At 49.6% G+C, this 13,874-nt stretch overlaps 3 protein-coding genes across 6 annotated transcripts; 2 read left to right on the forward strand and 1 right to left on the reverse strand.

The window, feature by feature from the left end:
- Positions 1 to 1,719: 1,719 nt before the first annotated feature.
- On the forward strand, positions 1,720 to 5,744 carry LOC101772549 (pentatricopeptide repeat-containing protein At5g42310, mitochondrial). 4 transcript variants are annotated; one of them, XM_004966346.3, is made up of 7 exons: positions 1,720 to 2,964; positions 3,633 to 3,785; positions 3,905 to 3,976; positions 4,228 to 4,330; positions 4,424 to 4,560; positions 5,016 to 5,206; positions 5,287 to 5,744. In XM_004966346.3, exons 1-5 carry the CDS (start codon positions 1,822 to 1,824, stop codon positions 4,432 to 4,434), a joined length of 1,482 nt encoding a protein of 493 aa, XP_004966403.1. In that variant the 5' UTR covers positions 1,720 to 1,821; the 3' UTR covers positions 4,435 to 4,560; positions 5,016 to 5,206; positions 5,287 to 5,744. The 4 variants fall into 4 exon arrangements, with proteins under 4 accessions (XP_004966403.1, XP_022681767.1, XP_004966404.1 ...); XM_022826032.1 differs by having other exon boundaries at positions 5,045 to 5,206; XM_004966347.3 differs by having other exon boundaries at positions 5,082 to 5,206.
- Positions 5,745 to 5,928: 184 nt separating this feature from the next.
- LOC101773516 (translation initiation factor IF-2) lies at positions 5,929 to 8,237 on the reverse strand. The gene has a single exon (XM_004966349.3). The coding sequence runs from the start codon at positions 7,042 to 7,044 to the stop codon at positions 6,178 to 6,180; it is 867 nt and encodes a 288-aa protein (XP_004966406.1). The 5' UTR covers positions 7,045 to 8,237; the 3' UTR covers positions 5,929 to 6,177.
- A 1,758-nt stretch (positions 8,238 to 9,995) lies between these two features.
- Positions 9,996 to 13,459, forward strand: LOC101773930 (WAS/WASL-interacting protein family member 1). The gene is made up of 6 exons (XM_004966350.3): positions 9,996 to 11,157; positions 11,272 to 11,460; positions 11,587 to 11,739; positions 12,042 to 12,179; positions 12,308 to 12,435; positions 13,150 to 13,459. Exons 1-5 carry the CDS (start codon positions 10,431 to 10,433, stop codon positions 12,421 to 12,423), a joined length of 1,323 nt encoding a protein of 440 aa, XP_004966407.1. The 5' UTR covers positions 9,996 to 10,430; the 3' UTR covers positions 12,424 to 12,435; positions 13,150 to 13,459.
- The last annotated feature ends 415 nt before the right edge of the window (positions 13,460 to 13,874 follow it).

The raw sequence follows: 13,874 nt of genomic DNA on the forward strand, positions 1-13,874 counted from the left end.
ACCGTTTTCGCCGCAGCCTTTTGACTACGTGCTCTTGTAGTGCAATCTTATCTTGATTCCCTTATCTCGCTAGGTTAAATTAGTTTGATCAATAAACTCCAGCTTGGCGCACAATAACCTCATGCAGAAATGTCCTGTACGCGCACACGCGTGTGTAAACACAAGCGCGTATAAACGCGCGTAGATTTGCGCCTATATATGTGTCCCAGGGAAGAGAGGAAGGCCAAAGCACCCTCAACAAGAAGCTTAAGTCATTGCGGCCACAAGCAAGCAATCAACTCCTTCGGAGGGGAGTGCAAGGCAGCTGTGGACATGGAGTTCTGAATTCTGACACCGCACTGCAAGAGTCCCGCCGTCGGATTAGTTGAGTGAGATGATTAAATTAGGCCTTGCTTAATGGTGGCCGTGCGGAGAACTGCGGCTACCACATCTTTCTCCACATTGGGAAGGTGGGTTGGTCGCTGGTACAAAGCACAAAGCAAAACGATGACCAAAGTACTGGAGGGGGGGTCGGTTGAGTGAGCTCAAGCCATTGACCGATACACATGTACACACGTACTCCCTCCGTCCCAAATTACTCTTTATTTTGGTATTTTTAGATACATATCTTTTGTTATTTATATCTAGATACATAGCAAAAGTTATATATTTAGAAAAATTAAAATGAATTGTAATTTGAATATCCTAATTCATGGCAACACTGGAAGGTGCCCTGTAAATTCTGAACTCTTACAGTGCATGCGCGATGCAAAGATCATTTCAACACTGGAAGTGAGCTAAGCCGCTCGATAGCAACTAGCAGTACTTTTTTCAGTAACGACATAGAACGGGCACATGCATGTTCCAAGTAATTAAGCAAGACATTGGCAGGGCCTGCAGTCCTCTCCTCTCGCTGCATGCACACGCGCAGCTCATTTGTTTTTCCCCCTTCTAATTTGAACTTTTCCGAACGAGAGAAACCGTTGGGAAGTTGTACTTCCGACGACAAATAAGTGACCTGTACAACGCACGTTTGCGAAAAGGGCACTTGTACTGACTACTGACTTTGTAGGAGTACGATGCCAAGTCTTTCCTTTTCATGGCACGTCCAATTATTACTTAGAAATGACACACATACGTCTGTCTAATTTGATTGATGGTGAAGTTCTTTGAAAAAAGCAAGTAACAAGTACCTTGGTTGGTGGCAATTCGTCGTGTCATTTGGACATTTGAGTCATCAGAATCACTCGTCTAACCTACTCATCACACAGGGTTTTGTTTTTGTTTCCTAGCTGGGCTGCTCGCTATAATATAGCGTCGGCTCTGCGTCATCGTGAATCGGTGAACGTGTTGCGTCCGTCTTTTTTTTTCCCCGATGATGATGTGGCGGCTGATGCTGCTGCATGCAGCAGGTTCTCTGGTCACGATTCGTCAAACACCTTCTTTTCTAGGTCGTTACGGTTTGTGAAAAATAATGGGACGGCAATCAGTAACAAGTAGGAGTATCTTGGTTGGTGGGTTTGTGTGGTGTAAAATTTGACCATTTGGAGGATTCCAGCGACCTACCAATCGTTCAATGCTGCTGCGAAAGCATGGCGTCGGATCCACGTCATCGTACACGCAGGCGTGGCCATCGGCAGCTTGCCTTGGCTTCAGCATTTCCACACAGCATAGGATACGCCTACCCAGTTGAGTAGCGTATTTTCAAAACTACGTCTACGGAGTTGGTTTGCAGCTCTCGTTTCCCACTCCCCCACCGGACACCGGCCCTTCAGTTCTCTTCCGCTTCCATTCCACCTCCGGCGAATCCCAACCACAGCGAGTGAGCGCGCGCTCCGCTCCATGGACGCCCACTGCCTCGTCCGCCGCCATCTGCCACCGCCTTTCCAGCTCCCGCCCTTCTCGCATACAACTCCCGGGTACCGCCGCCGCGTCGCCAGCGCGGTGGCCTGCTGCTGCTCCGCCGCCGCGTGGGACCGGCACCAGCACCAGGAGCGGCCGTGGGAGTCCTACGACCGCGACATCCAGTCCCACGCCGGCTCCGACCTTCCCCTCTCCCTCGGGCTCCTCGCCGACATGGAGGCGGCCGGGGCGCGCCCGAGCGCGGCGGCGTACGCGCGCCTCATCCGCGCGCTGGCCCGCGCGGGGCGCACGCTCGAGGCCGAGGCGCTCCTGCTCGAGATGCGCCGCCTCGGCCCGCGCCCGGGCGCCGCGCACTACAACGCGCTCCTCGAGGGGCTGCTCGCCAGGGCGCACCTCCGCCTCGCCGACCGCCTCCTCCTCCAGATGGCCGACGACGGCGTCGCGCGGAACCGGCGCACCTACGTGCTCCTGCTGGACGCGTACGCGCGCGCGGGCCGGCTCGAGGACTCGTGGTGGGTTCTGGGCGAGATGAGGCGCCGGGGGATACGGCTCGACACCGCCGGCTACAGCATGCTGGTGCGGCTTTACCGGGACAATGGCATGTGGAAGAAGGCCATCGACCTCGTTATGGAGATGCAGGAGGTCGGGGTGGAGCTCGATGTTAAGATTTACAATAGTTTAATCGATACTTTCGGCAAGTATGGGCAGTTGGCGGACGCACGCAGGGTGTTCGACAAAATGCGTGCAGAAGGGATCAAACCGGACATTTCAACTTGGAATGCTCTGATTCGATGGCATTGTCGGGTTGGGAACATGAAACGTGCTCTGCGATTCTTGACCGCAATGCAGGAGGAAGGGAGGTACCCGGACCCGAAGATTTTTGTTATGATCATTGGCCGGTTGGGGGAACAGGGGAAGTGGGGTGAGATCAAGAAGCTCTTTGACGGCATGAAGAATCGAGGTTTCAAGGAGAGTGGCGCAGTGTATGCTGTATTGGTTGACATTTATGGGCAGTACGGCTATTTCCGTGATGCGCGTGAGTGTATAGCTGCTCTGAAAGCTGAAAATACGCAGCTTTCGGCTCGCATCTTTTGTGTCCTCGCCAATGCTTATGCTCAACAGGTCAGTGTAACTAGTGAACGTGGATTAAATCAATTTTTCCTTGTGGTATGATAGTTTTCTCCCCTCTTGAAACTGAATAGAGTTGCAAATGTCTTTGGTTGCTGCTTAATACTGCATGTAAGCATGATTCAGTAATGCTGTAAACTTAATAATGACTCACCATTCTGTTATTTGTGATAATAGGATGGGGCATTTCCAGGTTTAGAAAAATGATCTTTTAGTAATTTCACTGGATCCCCAGCATCTTTGTTTACCTGTTATTAGGATATGTGGACTCACAATTTTGTTAATTTTTAGGATAAGATAGACCATTTCTGGGTGGAAATACAATATTCTGTAAATATTACCACTGGATCTCCAACATCGACCTGTTCAATGCAATACCTGATGTAGGCTGCATCTGTTTTAGCACCATAGCTGAACCAGGATTCAAAATGTAGTAAATTTGAGATTTAACATTGGGATTTTGTTGAGTGTAAGTCATCAGCTTGGCTTACTGCTGTATGTCAATGCTGTATAATCTTCAACTATTTTCTGCATTTATCTTTTCCTTAAGGAAAAAAGGTTAATTCGTCTGTAGAACATCGATATCTGCATGTCCTGTGCACCTTTCAGTCTGTGTGAATCATGTTGCCTGCTTACTCAAGGTGTTCCCTATCTCTTTTCAGGGGTTGTGTGAACAAACTGTAAATGTACTTCAGTTAATGGAGGAAGAAGGATTTGAGCCAAACCTTGTTATGCTGAATTTGTTAATCAACGCTTTTGGCACTGCTGGAAGGCATTTAGAGGCACTGGCTGTATTCCAGCATATCAAGGATAGTGTATGTACATTATCCTGAAATGAGATGAAATCGAGGGGTTTTTTTTTGTTGGTTATTGTTTCCAGTTTTATGGTGTTTTGCTTTCTTTCCACTCCTGATTACTTGTTCTTTTTTGTTAGGGTATGAGCCCAGATGTTGTGACATACACTACACTTATGAAAACATTCATGAGAGCAAAGAAATTTGAAAAGGTCTGCCACTCTATCTCTATTTTTGTTAACTAAAAAGAGCCATTGTGGTAATCTGCATACAACCTCAATTGTTAGTAACAATTATGAAATGCCTTGTTTTCAGCTCGAGTATGGCCTTTGAAAAATTCGTTTTTCTTGATTAGGATGTAGAACGGATTATCCAATGCTATTGAACTTGTGAAGAATGACAGGATTCTATGTACTTGATTAATCTGAAAAGGTTGAAATTATTCTGATCTTGGCTTCAACAGGTATCTGAAGTATACAAGGACATGGAACGTGATGGATGCACTCCAGACAGAAAAGCCCGGGAAATGTTACATGATGCCTCTGTTATATTGGAACAAAGAGGATGTGAGTATTTCATTTTGCAGCTGACTTGTTGCACTTTAAGGATGACGCAGTGGTTGAGTGATGAACTGATGATGTATGTAAATGCTTTGACAGGTATCTATTGAAATTGGAAGCCTTCCTATTCTAAAATGGCCCAGGCCCAGGTGTCAAATGTTTGTAATGTCAGGGGCACCATCTCCCTTATTGCTTACACATGCATGATTGAGAAATCAATTGAAAGCAAACACAAGGTAAGTGATTACTATTACACATTAATTCGTATATTGACATACTATCGCATATCAAGCTTGCGTGTTCTGAAAACACTATAAGATGGATTCTATCTTTGAATTAAGCTGTTCCAAGTAGGTATTTCAGTTCGTATTATCAGTTTTATCTACTGCTCATAATCTAACAAAATTGTAAATATTGTTCCAAGTAACTAATCCATCAAGTAGGGATATTAATTAGTGCTATCAGTTTCATCAACTACTGATAATCCAACAAAATTGCATCAACTAATATATCTACTGCTGAATTTGATGAAAAAAATTTGCTGGAAGCAACATTTTTGTGAGATTATGGAAGTTTGGCCATCAATTTCTATGGTGTAACTATGTATATGTAAGCATTGCTTTGCCATATGTCCATCTGCATTTCAACTTTGAACTTTGAAGGCGCACCTAATTTACTTTCAACTTTTAAGGCACGCCTAATTTACCTTCAACATATCAGTTATGTTGATTGTGTTGATAAGTTCCAATACATCCAGACGATCGCTCACTGGTATTTTCTCCAATGCTGGGAAATACTTTGCCTGCAAAGATTGGGACGTTGACAGCACAACTCTCTGTGTCCAAGACTCCTAATGTCATGTTTGACAGAAAGGTGCAAAAGGTATGGGGTTTACTGACGCCAGTTTGCGCTTAAGCGGTTAATCAGGCATCACTTACATTCAGTTTTCTGTCACAACACAGGATATACTGGTATGATTTATGTCTTTGAACTTGAGTGCAAATGCCAGTCAGGATTTATGGTCTAAGTAGCGCTATCAGGCATAAAGAAAGGAGGAGGCAGAAAGTGAAAGAATCATTAGTAGCGAGAAGGATATAGACATCTGTGGAGATGAGGTGCATCTATAATGTTGAAGTTCCTTACATTGCTTTCATTCTGAGTCATACCTTAGGAACTTGTTGCGACAAAGAACTGTAGAAAAATATTAGGTGTGCTGATTTTCGACTTTGTGACTAGATTCAGCCAACTGCAAGGTTAGCTTACGTAATCAGCCATGATGTGGCGTCCAGGCCAATATATTCACTAATCAAAATACCAACTGTTTATTTTGTGTCTTTTCTCTGCTATATACTATGCTGCTTAAATTTAATACTTATTAACAGACTGTAAATTAAAAGCAGGATGAATCAATTACGACTCAGGCATCACTATTTATGGATTTAGGTAACTATTGGAATTGCCTTTAGTTGATGCTATTTTGGTTACTGAATTAACTTTTGGACCCAATAGTGCACTGTCATTATTGCATTTTTTTCTAGGCTTCATGGTGCAGGGCAATGGTTTATAAGTTTACACAGAATTTAAAAGGAAAGAACAGATGAGCAGACATTTTCACAGTAGTAGGTTCTTCTTTCTTATAATATCACCTGAGGCCTCCTTACATACTGATATAATTTGATACTTCTTCCTCCATCTAACACACACAAAGAAAAACAACTTATTTTCATCTTCCCTGAAACCTCAACTCACATGCTAACTCTGCTATATAGTACGATAAGCATTTGATAGATTTGTGATCAAGGCAGTGAAACTACTGACAGAGAAGACAGGCAGGCAAAGCAATGGGGATTTGGTCACTTGAGCTCCTCATCGTCCTCGCAGTCACTGAGCAGGTCGTCAATGGCCGCTGTATGCGTCATGCGCGCGGACGCCTGCTTGACCCAGCTGGCCATCTTGGCGGTCTCCCTGCTGACCTTCACCTGCTCCTCGAGCGCCTTCTTGAGCTTGCGCTGCTGCTCCTTGAGCTCGGTGACCATCCTCCTGTTCTCGTCGCCCCACTCGCCGGCGTCGACGCCGAGGACGTCGCCGTCTCCTGATCCGTGGACCTTCTTGCCCTTTGTCGGCGTCCTCTGCAGGGGCTTCCTGGGGGAGAACCCGAAGCAGCACGCCTGGCGCGGCGGCGGTGGCGAGGGAGAACCGCCGCCGCCGTCGTCCCGCCCCCTGTTCCGCTCCCGCAGCGTCGGCCGGCCCCGCCGTCCTGACCCGAACAGCCTCTCCAGGTCCTCGTCGTCGTCGTCGCCGTGAGCCGCGGGGACGGTGGCCGATGGACGCGCCTGCTGCTGCGGCAGTGGCGGCGAGGAGTCGCCCTTCTTCTCGGCCGCCTCCGCCGCCGCCGCGTCTCCCGGTGGACGCTCGTCTTGGGCCGCCGGGGCCGGCGCAGCCGGCTGCTCATGTGGAGGGCGCGGTCGCGGCGGGTCGGGCAGGGTGGGGTGCGGCGCGGTGACGCTGCGGCCGAGGGTCCTGACGGGTGCGGCAGCGGAGGGGGCGGCGGGGAGGGACTTGAGCTTGCGGAAGCGGGACTCGAGGCTGGAGGGGAGGGCGGAGTCGTCGGCGACGTGAGCGGTGTTTAGCTTGGCGATCTGCTCGAGCGCGATCAGGTCCGCCGCCTCCGCGAGGATGGCGTCCACGGCCGACATCTTGCCGCCGCCCGAGTAGGCCATGGCGGGCGGCGCCGGTTGCGTGGAGGCAGCGCCGGGGATTGGGAGGCCGAGGCCGAGATGAGAGGGAAGGGGGGAAGGAAGAGAGTGAGCTAGTGTGAAGTGCGGCGCGGGTGTGCGGCGCGGGTGAGGTCAGTGGCTGGGACTGGTAGCTGGGAGAGCGAGGGGAGCGGAGCTGCCGTTTCTTTCTTGTCACGTCCGGCGCGTGGTGGTGTGGCGGTGAAGCCTGGTGGGGTGGGGTCCGCGTGGGCCAGCATCGGGCGCCTGCGCTTTTGACCGTTGCGGCGGCGTGGACGCGGGGAACCCATCCGGGTCGGCCAGTCGCGGGGCGCCGCGCGGCTTCTCCGGTGTGCCGGCTGACCGTGGCCGTAGAACAGGCTGGGCTGGTTCGGCCGTGACGGGACTCCGGTCACCGTGGACCCTTGCCTGCTTCTGCTTGTAGGCAGGATCGACGACGGGGACGTGGATGGAGATCGGCGATACGGTTTTTATCTGACCGTGAATGTCCAGCGGGGCTCAGGGCTGGGCGGTAATAAAGTGAATAATGGCAGTGTGATGGACTGATGGCGTCCGGGCGTAGATATTGCAAGGGGCAGCTTCTGACGGGGGAAAGCCGTTGCTTCGATCCGGCCATCAAGTCGCACTCACGATTCAGCGTCTGGATTGGAGGAGCACGCTTTCGCTTCGTGTGCCGTTGCCGTCGAAGGTGAGAATGGGTTGGACCGTTTGCTCGGAAAAGTTACGAGGACAGGCCCAAGGAGATGAACTTCGTGAAGGCCCATAAAGGCTTTCTAAGTAGGCTTTGGCCCAGTTTCTTCATTTTAATATTGCTATAATGGGCTCCGTGCCGGCGGACGTGAGACGGAGAGTGCTTTTTTACGAGCCCATAAAGCCGTTTCGTGTCCGTTCCTGTCCACGACAGACTTGCATCAAACAAACACATCGTCCTTTTCCTGTCCGTTGTAGCTACGGTTGCATTGCGTTCTCGCCGCGGCAAGCGGTTGGAGTTGGAGTCGCCGAGTGCCATTGTGCAAGGCTTGGCCGATCCCGTGCTGCTGCTGCTGCAGCTGCACAGGTCGATCAACAATGTCCAGCATTGCGCTGCGGTGTCTGCTCCGACGGATTCCCGGCCCCCTCCTCCTCCTGCCCCGTCGTGTTCCGGCGCCGCCGCCGGCCTCTCGGTCCATGACCACCCTATCTCAGGTTCGCTTCACCCGTCCTACCCCATACGATCTCGAGGTGTCTTTAATTTACTTTCTAATAGTACAGTACATCATTGTTTAAATCTTTGCGAAATCGTTTTCAGGCCGAAGAAGCTGCTGATAAGATGGAGGAGAAAGAATGTGCTAGAGCTGCAAGGCGTAGCTTGGATGAGGAGCACACAAGAGGTATCGATGACCTGCGAAGAGTTGGCTACGCAGGCGCTGCCGCCCTCGCTGGCTTCACTCTGCTTGTAGCGACGATGACCGAGTACCACAGTCGCAAAATCTCCCGTCCGTAGGCGTACAGTTTTTTTTTTGTGAGATCTAAAAAGGCAGTCGTCATTTGTTTGTTCCTCAATCACATGCGGATCATAAAATCTGTCCTCCGTCAATTGTCGTTATCCCTAATCTTCCATTGTGTTGCTGATGATGTACAAGCTCTGCTTTGCATCGAGATGGTCAGATGAGATGGACACTGCGCCTAGCTACTTGTCATTTTCTTCTGTTTGTCTGTCAACAACCGGTTTGGTTTGTTGTTTCGTCTTCTGATTGCAATGCCGCCCTCGCTCTGGTGGCGCTCTGCTTTGATTGCTCTCGTGCCTTTCTAAGTAGGCTTCGTCCCATTTATGCGAGAGAGGAAAAGATTGATAAATGATTATGGGACCTCTGTACGTAACGTAGGGCTCGGCGAACAGCGGCCCAGGCATAACGCAGGACCAGTTGAGGATGCCTCATCCCGGCAGCTGGACAGGACGACAGAAACAAATGGCAACAACAGGTCAATCCAGTGCGATCGGCTGTCCGAGTTACAGCGCGGCAAGCAGAAGCAAACGCTGCGAGCCATGACTGCTGATCACTCACCCAAATGGGCAGATGGCAATGTTACCGCCACCAAACAGATTCCCCTCAGAAGCCTCCAGTAGTCCAGTCTCATGCACGTCGCTGTTGAGGTGGAAAAGGTAACTGTATTTTTCGCGCGCGCATGTGGTGTCCTTTTTTTTTCTTGAAAATAGCATGTGGTGTCATTTAAGCCGTGTGCGCGCGATTAGCACTCGTGTCCAAGCGTACTCCCTCCAAGTCGTTTTGGACAGCGACATGATCTCCAAACATTATTTTGACTCCTTGTTTTTATAAAAATATTTATCCAAAAGTGATATATGTATATTTTTATGAAAGTATTTTTCAAGACAAATCTATTTATATGGCTTTCACATTTCTAAACTCAACAACTTAAAAATTATTCATGATTTATATTCCCAATGTTTGACCTAAATCTTATCCAAAACGACTTTCTGTTTTTATACGGAGGGAGTACGTTTGCCACGTGACTGGGAGTGAGTGTCTGTCCTGCCCATAGCCTGCTCTTGGACCCGGCATGCTATCTTCTCCACGTTTCGCTTTCGGCGACTTTTCTGATTCCTTCTCTCGATCTCTCCACTATGGCGCGAGTCCACACTTTCGTAGTACCACGATGTTGGAGGAGAGAAAGGAATGAAAGCACCCTTAATCCCTCATTCTAGATGATGGTGAGAACCATAATCTCAATGGGGCAGGGGAGCTTATAGTTGAAGCTGTATTAGAAGTTTCCCGAACCCTGTTTCTGAAGTCATTAAGCAGGAAGCTCAAGTCCAAATTTCTGGATCAATCAAAAGCCAACAAAATCATCTTTTTTTTAATATGTTTGCATGCGTTAGTCAATGTGTACATTGGCGGGTACAAACGCAAGGCGACACGGCGAAAAGTCGAAAAAGCAGGGGAGGTTGGAACTTGGAAATGGACGCACGCGCGGAGCTTGGCATCCATCCATCAGATTGGACCGACCCGCCCCCTTCCTCTTCTTCCTCCGGCGGCCACTAATCGCCCGCCGCTACGACTTGGAACTTGGACCCCTTCCCCTTCCTTCGCTTCCGTTCCATTTCCCCGCTCGCCCACCTCAATTATCCAGCAGGCACCACCGCGGACCTCCCGTTCCGATTTCTCCACCACCCAACCCCCCACCCCCCATCGATCTTTCTTTCTTCCGTTCCGTGTGTGGCGCGGCATCTCCCCCGTGGAGTACAAGAGTCTCTGCGGATTCTCGCGAGCTTGCGAGTCAACCTAGACTCTCTCCGGTCAGGTTTGCTGGCTCTGCCTGCCGCTGACCCGGAGGAGGAGGAGCCAGGAGGGAAGAGCGCGCGGCCGCCGGTGATGGACGCCGGAGGAGGGGTGCAGGCGCAGGGGGTCAACCCGGACTGCCCCAACGCCGCCAACCCCTTCCACCGCTGCGCCGAGTACTGCCCCGTCCCGGCCCCGAGGGCCGCGCCCAAGCCGTCCCCGCCTCGTCCCCGGCCGGCGCAGAACGGGACCAGGAACGGGGACGGCGGGAAGCGGGTTGTCCCCGCTGCCGCCGCCGACGGCTCGGAGGAGGAGCGGGCGGTGAACCCGGACTGCCCCAACGCATCCAACCGCTTCCACACCTGCGCGGAGTACTGCCCCGTCCCGCCCCCACGAGCGGCGGCCAAGTCGCCACCGCCACCGGGGCCGCGCCACGCGGTGCATAACGGGACCGCGCACCGCGACGAGGAGGAATGCGAGATTACGGCCGCCGATGATTCGGATGAGGCAGGCAAGAGCGTCGAAGAGTCTCCGGAGGTGGGCGGGGCGAGGAGGAGCGCGCGGCCGCCGGCGAAGGACGAGGAGACCGGAGGAGAGAGGCAGTGGCAGGTGGTCAACCCGGACTGCCCCAACGCCGTCAACCCGTTCCACCGCTGCGCCGAGTACTGCCCCGTCCCGCCCCCCAGAGCCGCGGCAAAGCATCCGCCGCCGGCACAGAGTCATGACGGGAGCACGCACAGCGACCCTGGCGGGCTGCACCCCAGGCCGCGCCGCCGCGACAAGGGCGGCGGCTCCGGCGGCCTCCCCCTCTACGTCTTTCGTAAGCGCCTCTTTCTTTCTGCAACGCCGGCGTTCGCCGCGGCAACTCCGCAGGCAAACTTCCATCTTTACTCGTTTCTTGAAAAAATTCCCATCCTTTTGCGTGTCATCGCAGTGCGCGAAGGTTCTGATGGCGACGGCAAGAAGGTGGATCCCCGGTGCCCCAACGCGCCCAACCCATTCCACGTCTGTACCGACCATTGCCTCGCCAAGATGGCTGAGGCTGGCCGCTCGTCGGAGGGCGCCAAGTCGCCATTATCCCTCTTCTCTCGCCACTCCCGCCGCTCCTCGTCGTCGTCCGAAGGTTATTGCTTCATCATCCTTAGTGTTAGCCTGTCTCCTACGAGCTGACGTCTTGGCCAGCTGGAGGAGGAGCTTATTGGCAATTGCACTAATAAATTTCCGTGTCTTTGGTTGTTGGTTGCGTCAGAGGGTAGCGTGAAGTCGGCTGGAAGTAGGAAGGTGGATCCGAAGTGTCCCAATGCCGGCAATCCGTTCCATGAATGTGGTGAGCATTGTGGTGCCAAGATGCAGCAGGTGGAGCAGCACAAGGGGACCAAAATGCAGTCCCCGCGAAAGAAAGGTAGGGCATTGCATATTGATGTGCTTACTTATTGATGTGGAGTTCATGTGCTTAGTTCATGGCATTGAATTGGTGTGACGAATTGTGATATTAGTCCTGCTGCCAACTGTTTGACAAGTTTGGTGGTTCTCATCCAATAAATTCATCAACTGTTAGAGATTTTATATGTTGTCGTTTCATTTTATAGGGAATCAGGGAATTATGTCTGTATTTGCTTGCATTCTATATAAATATGTTACCTGCGGGTTTCCTTCTGTTATTTTAAATTTGCATTGCTGTAACCATATTGGTTGTGGTTGCAGGGGGAAAGGATGTTACCGTGATTCCAAATTGGAAGGTTGATCCGAGGTGCCCTAATGCGTCCAATCCATTCCATATGTGTGCCCAGTATTGCTTTGATCATTTGATTGAAACAACGCAGACAAGTGCAACCAAGTCAGGTGTGTTCTTTTGGTCTCCCTGAAACTGCAAGCAGCGTGCACATGGGATACACAGCATTGCTGTAAGGGTCAATGGACTCTCTCTGGTTGATATATTTATGCTTTGCAATTTATCTGTTTATTTTCAGACAAGAAAAAAGGCAAGGCTGTTTCTAAAGAAGTAGAAAGAGAAATTAATCCTGATTGTGCCAACGCATCCAACCCCTACCACAAGTGTGGTGAACACTGTAAGAGAAAAGGGTGATAGATGAGGAAGGTAATTTGCACTCACTGATTCACTATTCTTTAGGAATCATGGGTCAATTAATGATAACTTAAGAAAACATTCTTCAATTTTAATGGCCATCAAGCCAAAGCTAGGTGGTTTTAAATTTAACCTTGCTAGGCCCTTTTGGACTGAGTTCACCCTCATTCACGATCACGACCTCGCCCGGTTAAAATTTTGTATTGTAATTTGTTTACTACAGCTAGCAAAGTTCCTCTTGACTGAGTCCATCACTCGTTTAAAAATAGCTTATATTTCAGTCAATCGCTAAATTAATGTTGGTAACATGGAAAGCGGAGAACTTCTGCATGTCTATGTCCCTTAAGAGCTGTCAGCCTTCTATTGTCCATTATTCACCATTTTGTTTGGTACAGAGTAGAAATATGTAATGCACACAGATTTTCTATCTTTTCCTTATGCATGTAACTCTAGAGCAAAACTTAGCCTATCACCCTATTTTCCCTGGTCATTCTTTGAAAACTTGGCATGTCAATCGACCTGTTGCAGATTGCAGTTTTTTTCCTTCAATATAAAAAAGAAAAACCTAGCCATTGCGGTTGTTGGATTTGGATACAGAAAGATATGAAAAAGATACTGAACATAAGTATCACATGGCCTTCTTCCTTTATTTATGTGTTTCGATTATACTAGTGAGGTTTCCTTCTTTATTGGGGAGTTGACAGTATCTCCTTTTGTGCTGAATAGGCTGTTGAGACAAGGCTTCTTCGGATGACCAATGATGGCGAAAAATAAGCAAATCCCATCTACAATAGTCTTTCAGTAGAGGCTGTGTTTTCTGTCGGCTCCATTTTGTAGAGTGGCTGCGGCTGTTTCAATCTTTTGCAGTGTGCTTCCATATGTATATTTTTTTCATTGTGCCATTTGCACCATAACACATATATAGGCCCCTCCCATGTAATGTATTTCCTGAAGGTTGTACAAATAGAAGCTTCCTATTTGTTCTTTTTTTTTTGCACTTATATATAAATGAAGCAGGTCTTCCATCCCATCATCATTCACCAGTGTCTTCCTTCATCATCATCTTTATTATTCGAGGAAAAGGAGGGAGGCGCATTAATCGCCGGCGGAGCTTATGTTCGTTAGCAAGTCGAGCTTGTAAACCAAGATTTGTGGGCCATTTAATCTTCTGCTTTTCATTTTGTCATCGATGAAGGTCCCGTTTTCTTCCACTGACTTATTTTTAGCACCCGTCATATCGAATGTTTAGATACTAATTAGGAGTATTAAACGTAGACTATTTACAAAACCCAGAGGGATCAAGAATCCTAATTATGGCTATTTGGAAAGGGATCCAATTCTATTGAGGCTGACCCATATGGATCATTTATCTTTAGCTAATAATGACCTTGATTATCAAAAGACTTAACAACCGAGATCCATTTTACTTATGATCCCTAGTGGACATTGCT

Source organism: Setaria italica, chromosome IV (genome assembly GCF_000263155.2).
Source record: "Setaria italica strain Yugu1 chromosome IV, Setaria_italica_v2.0, whole genome shotgun sequence".
NCBI classification, from domain to species: domain Eukaryota; kingdom Viridiplantae; phylum Streptophyta; class Magnoliopsida; order Poales; family Poaceae; genus Setaria; species Setaria italica.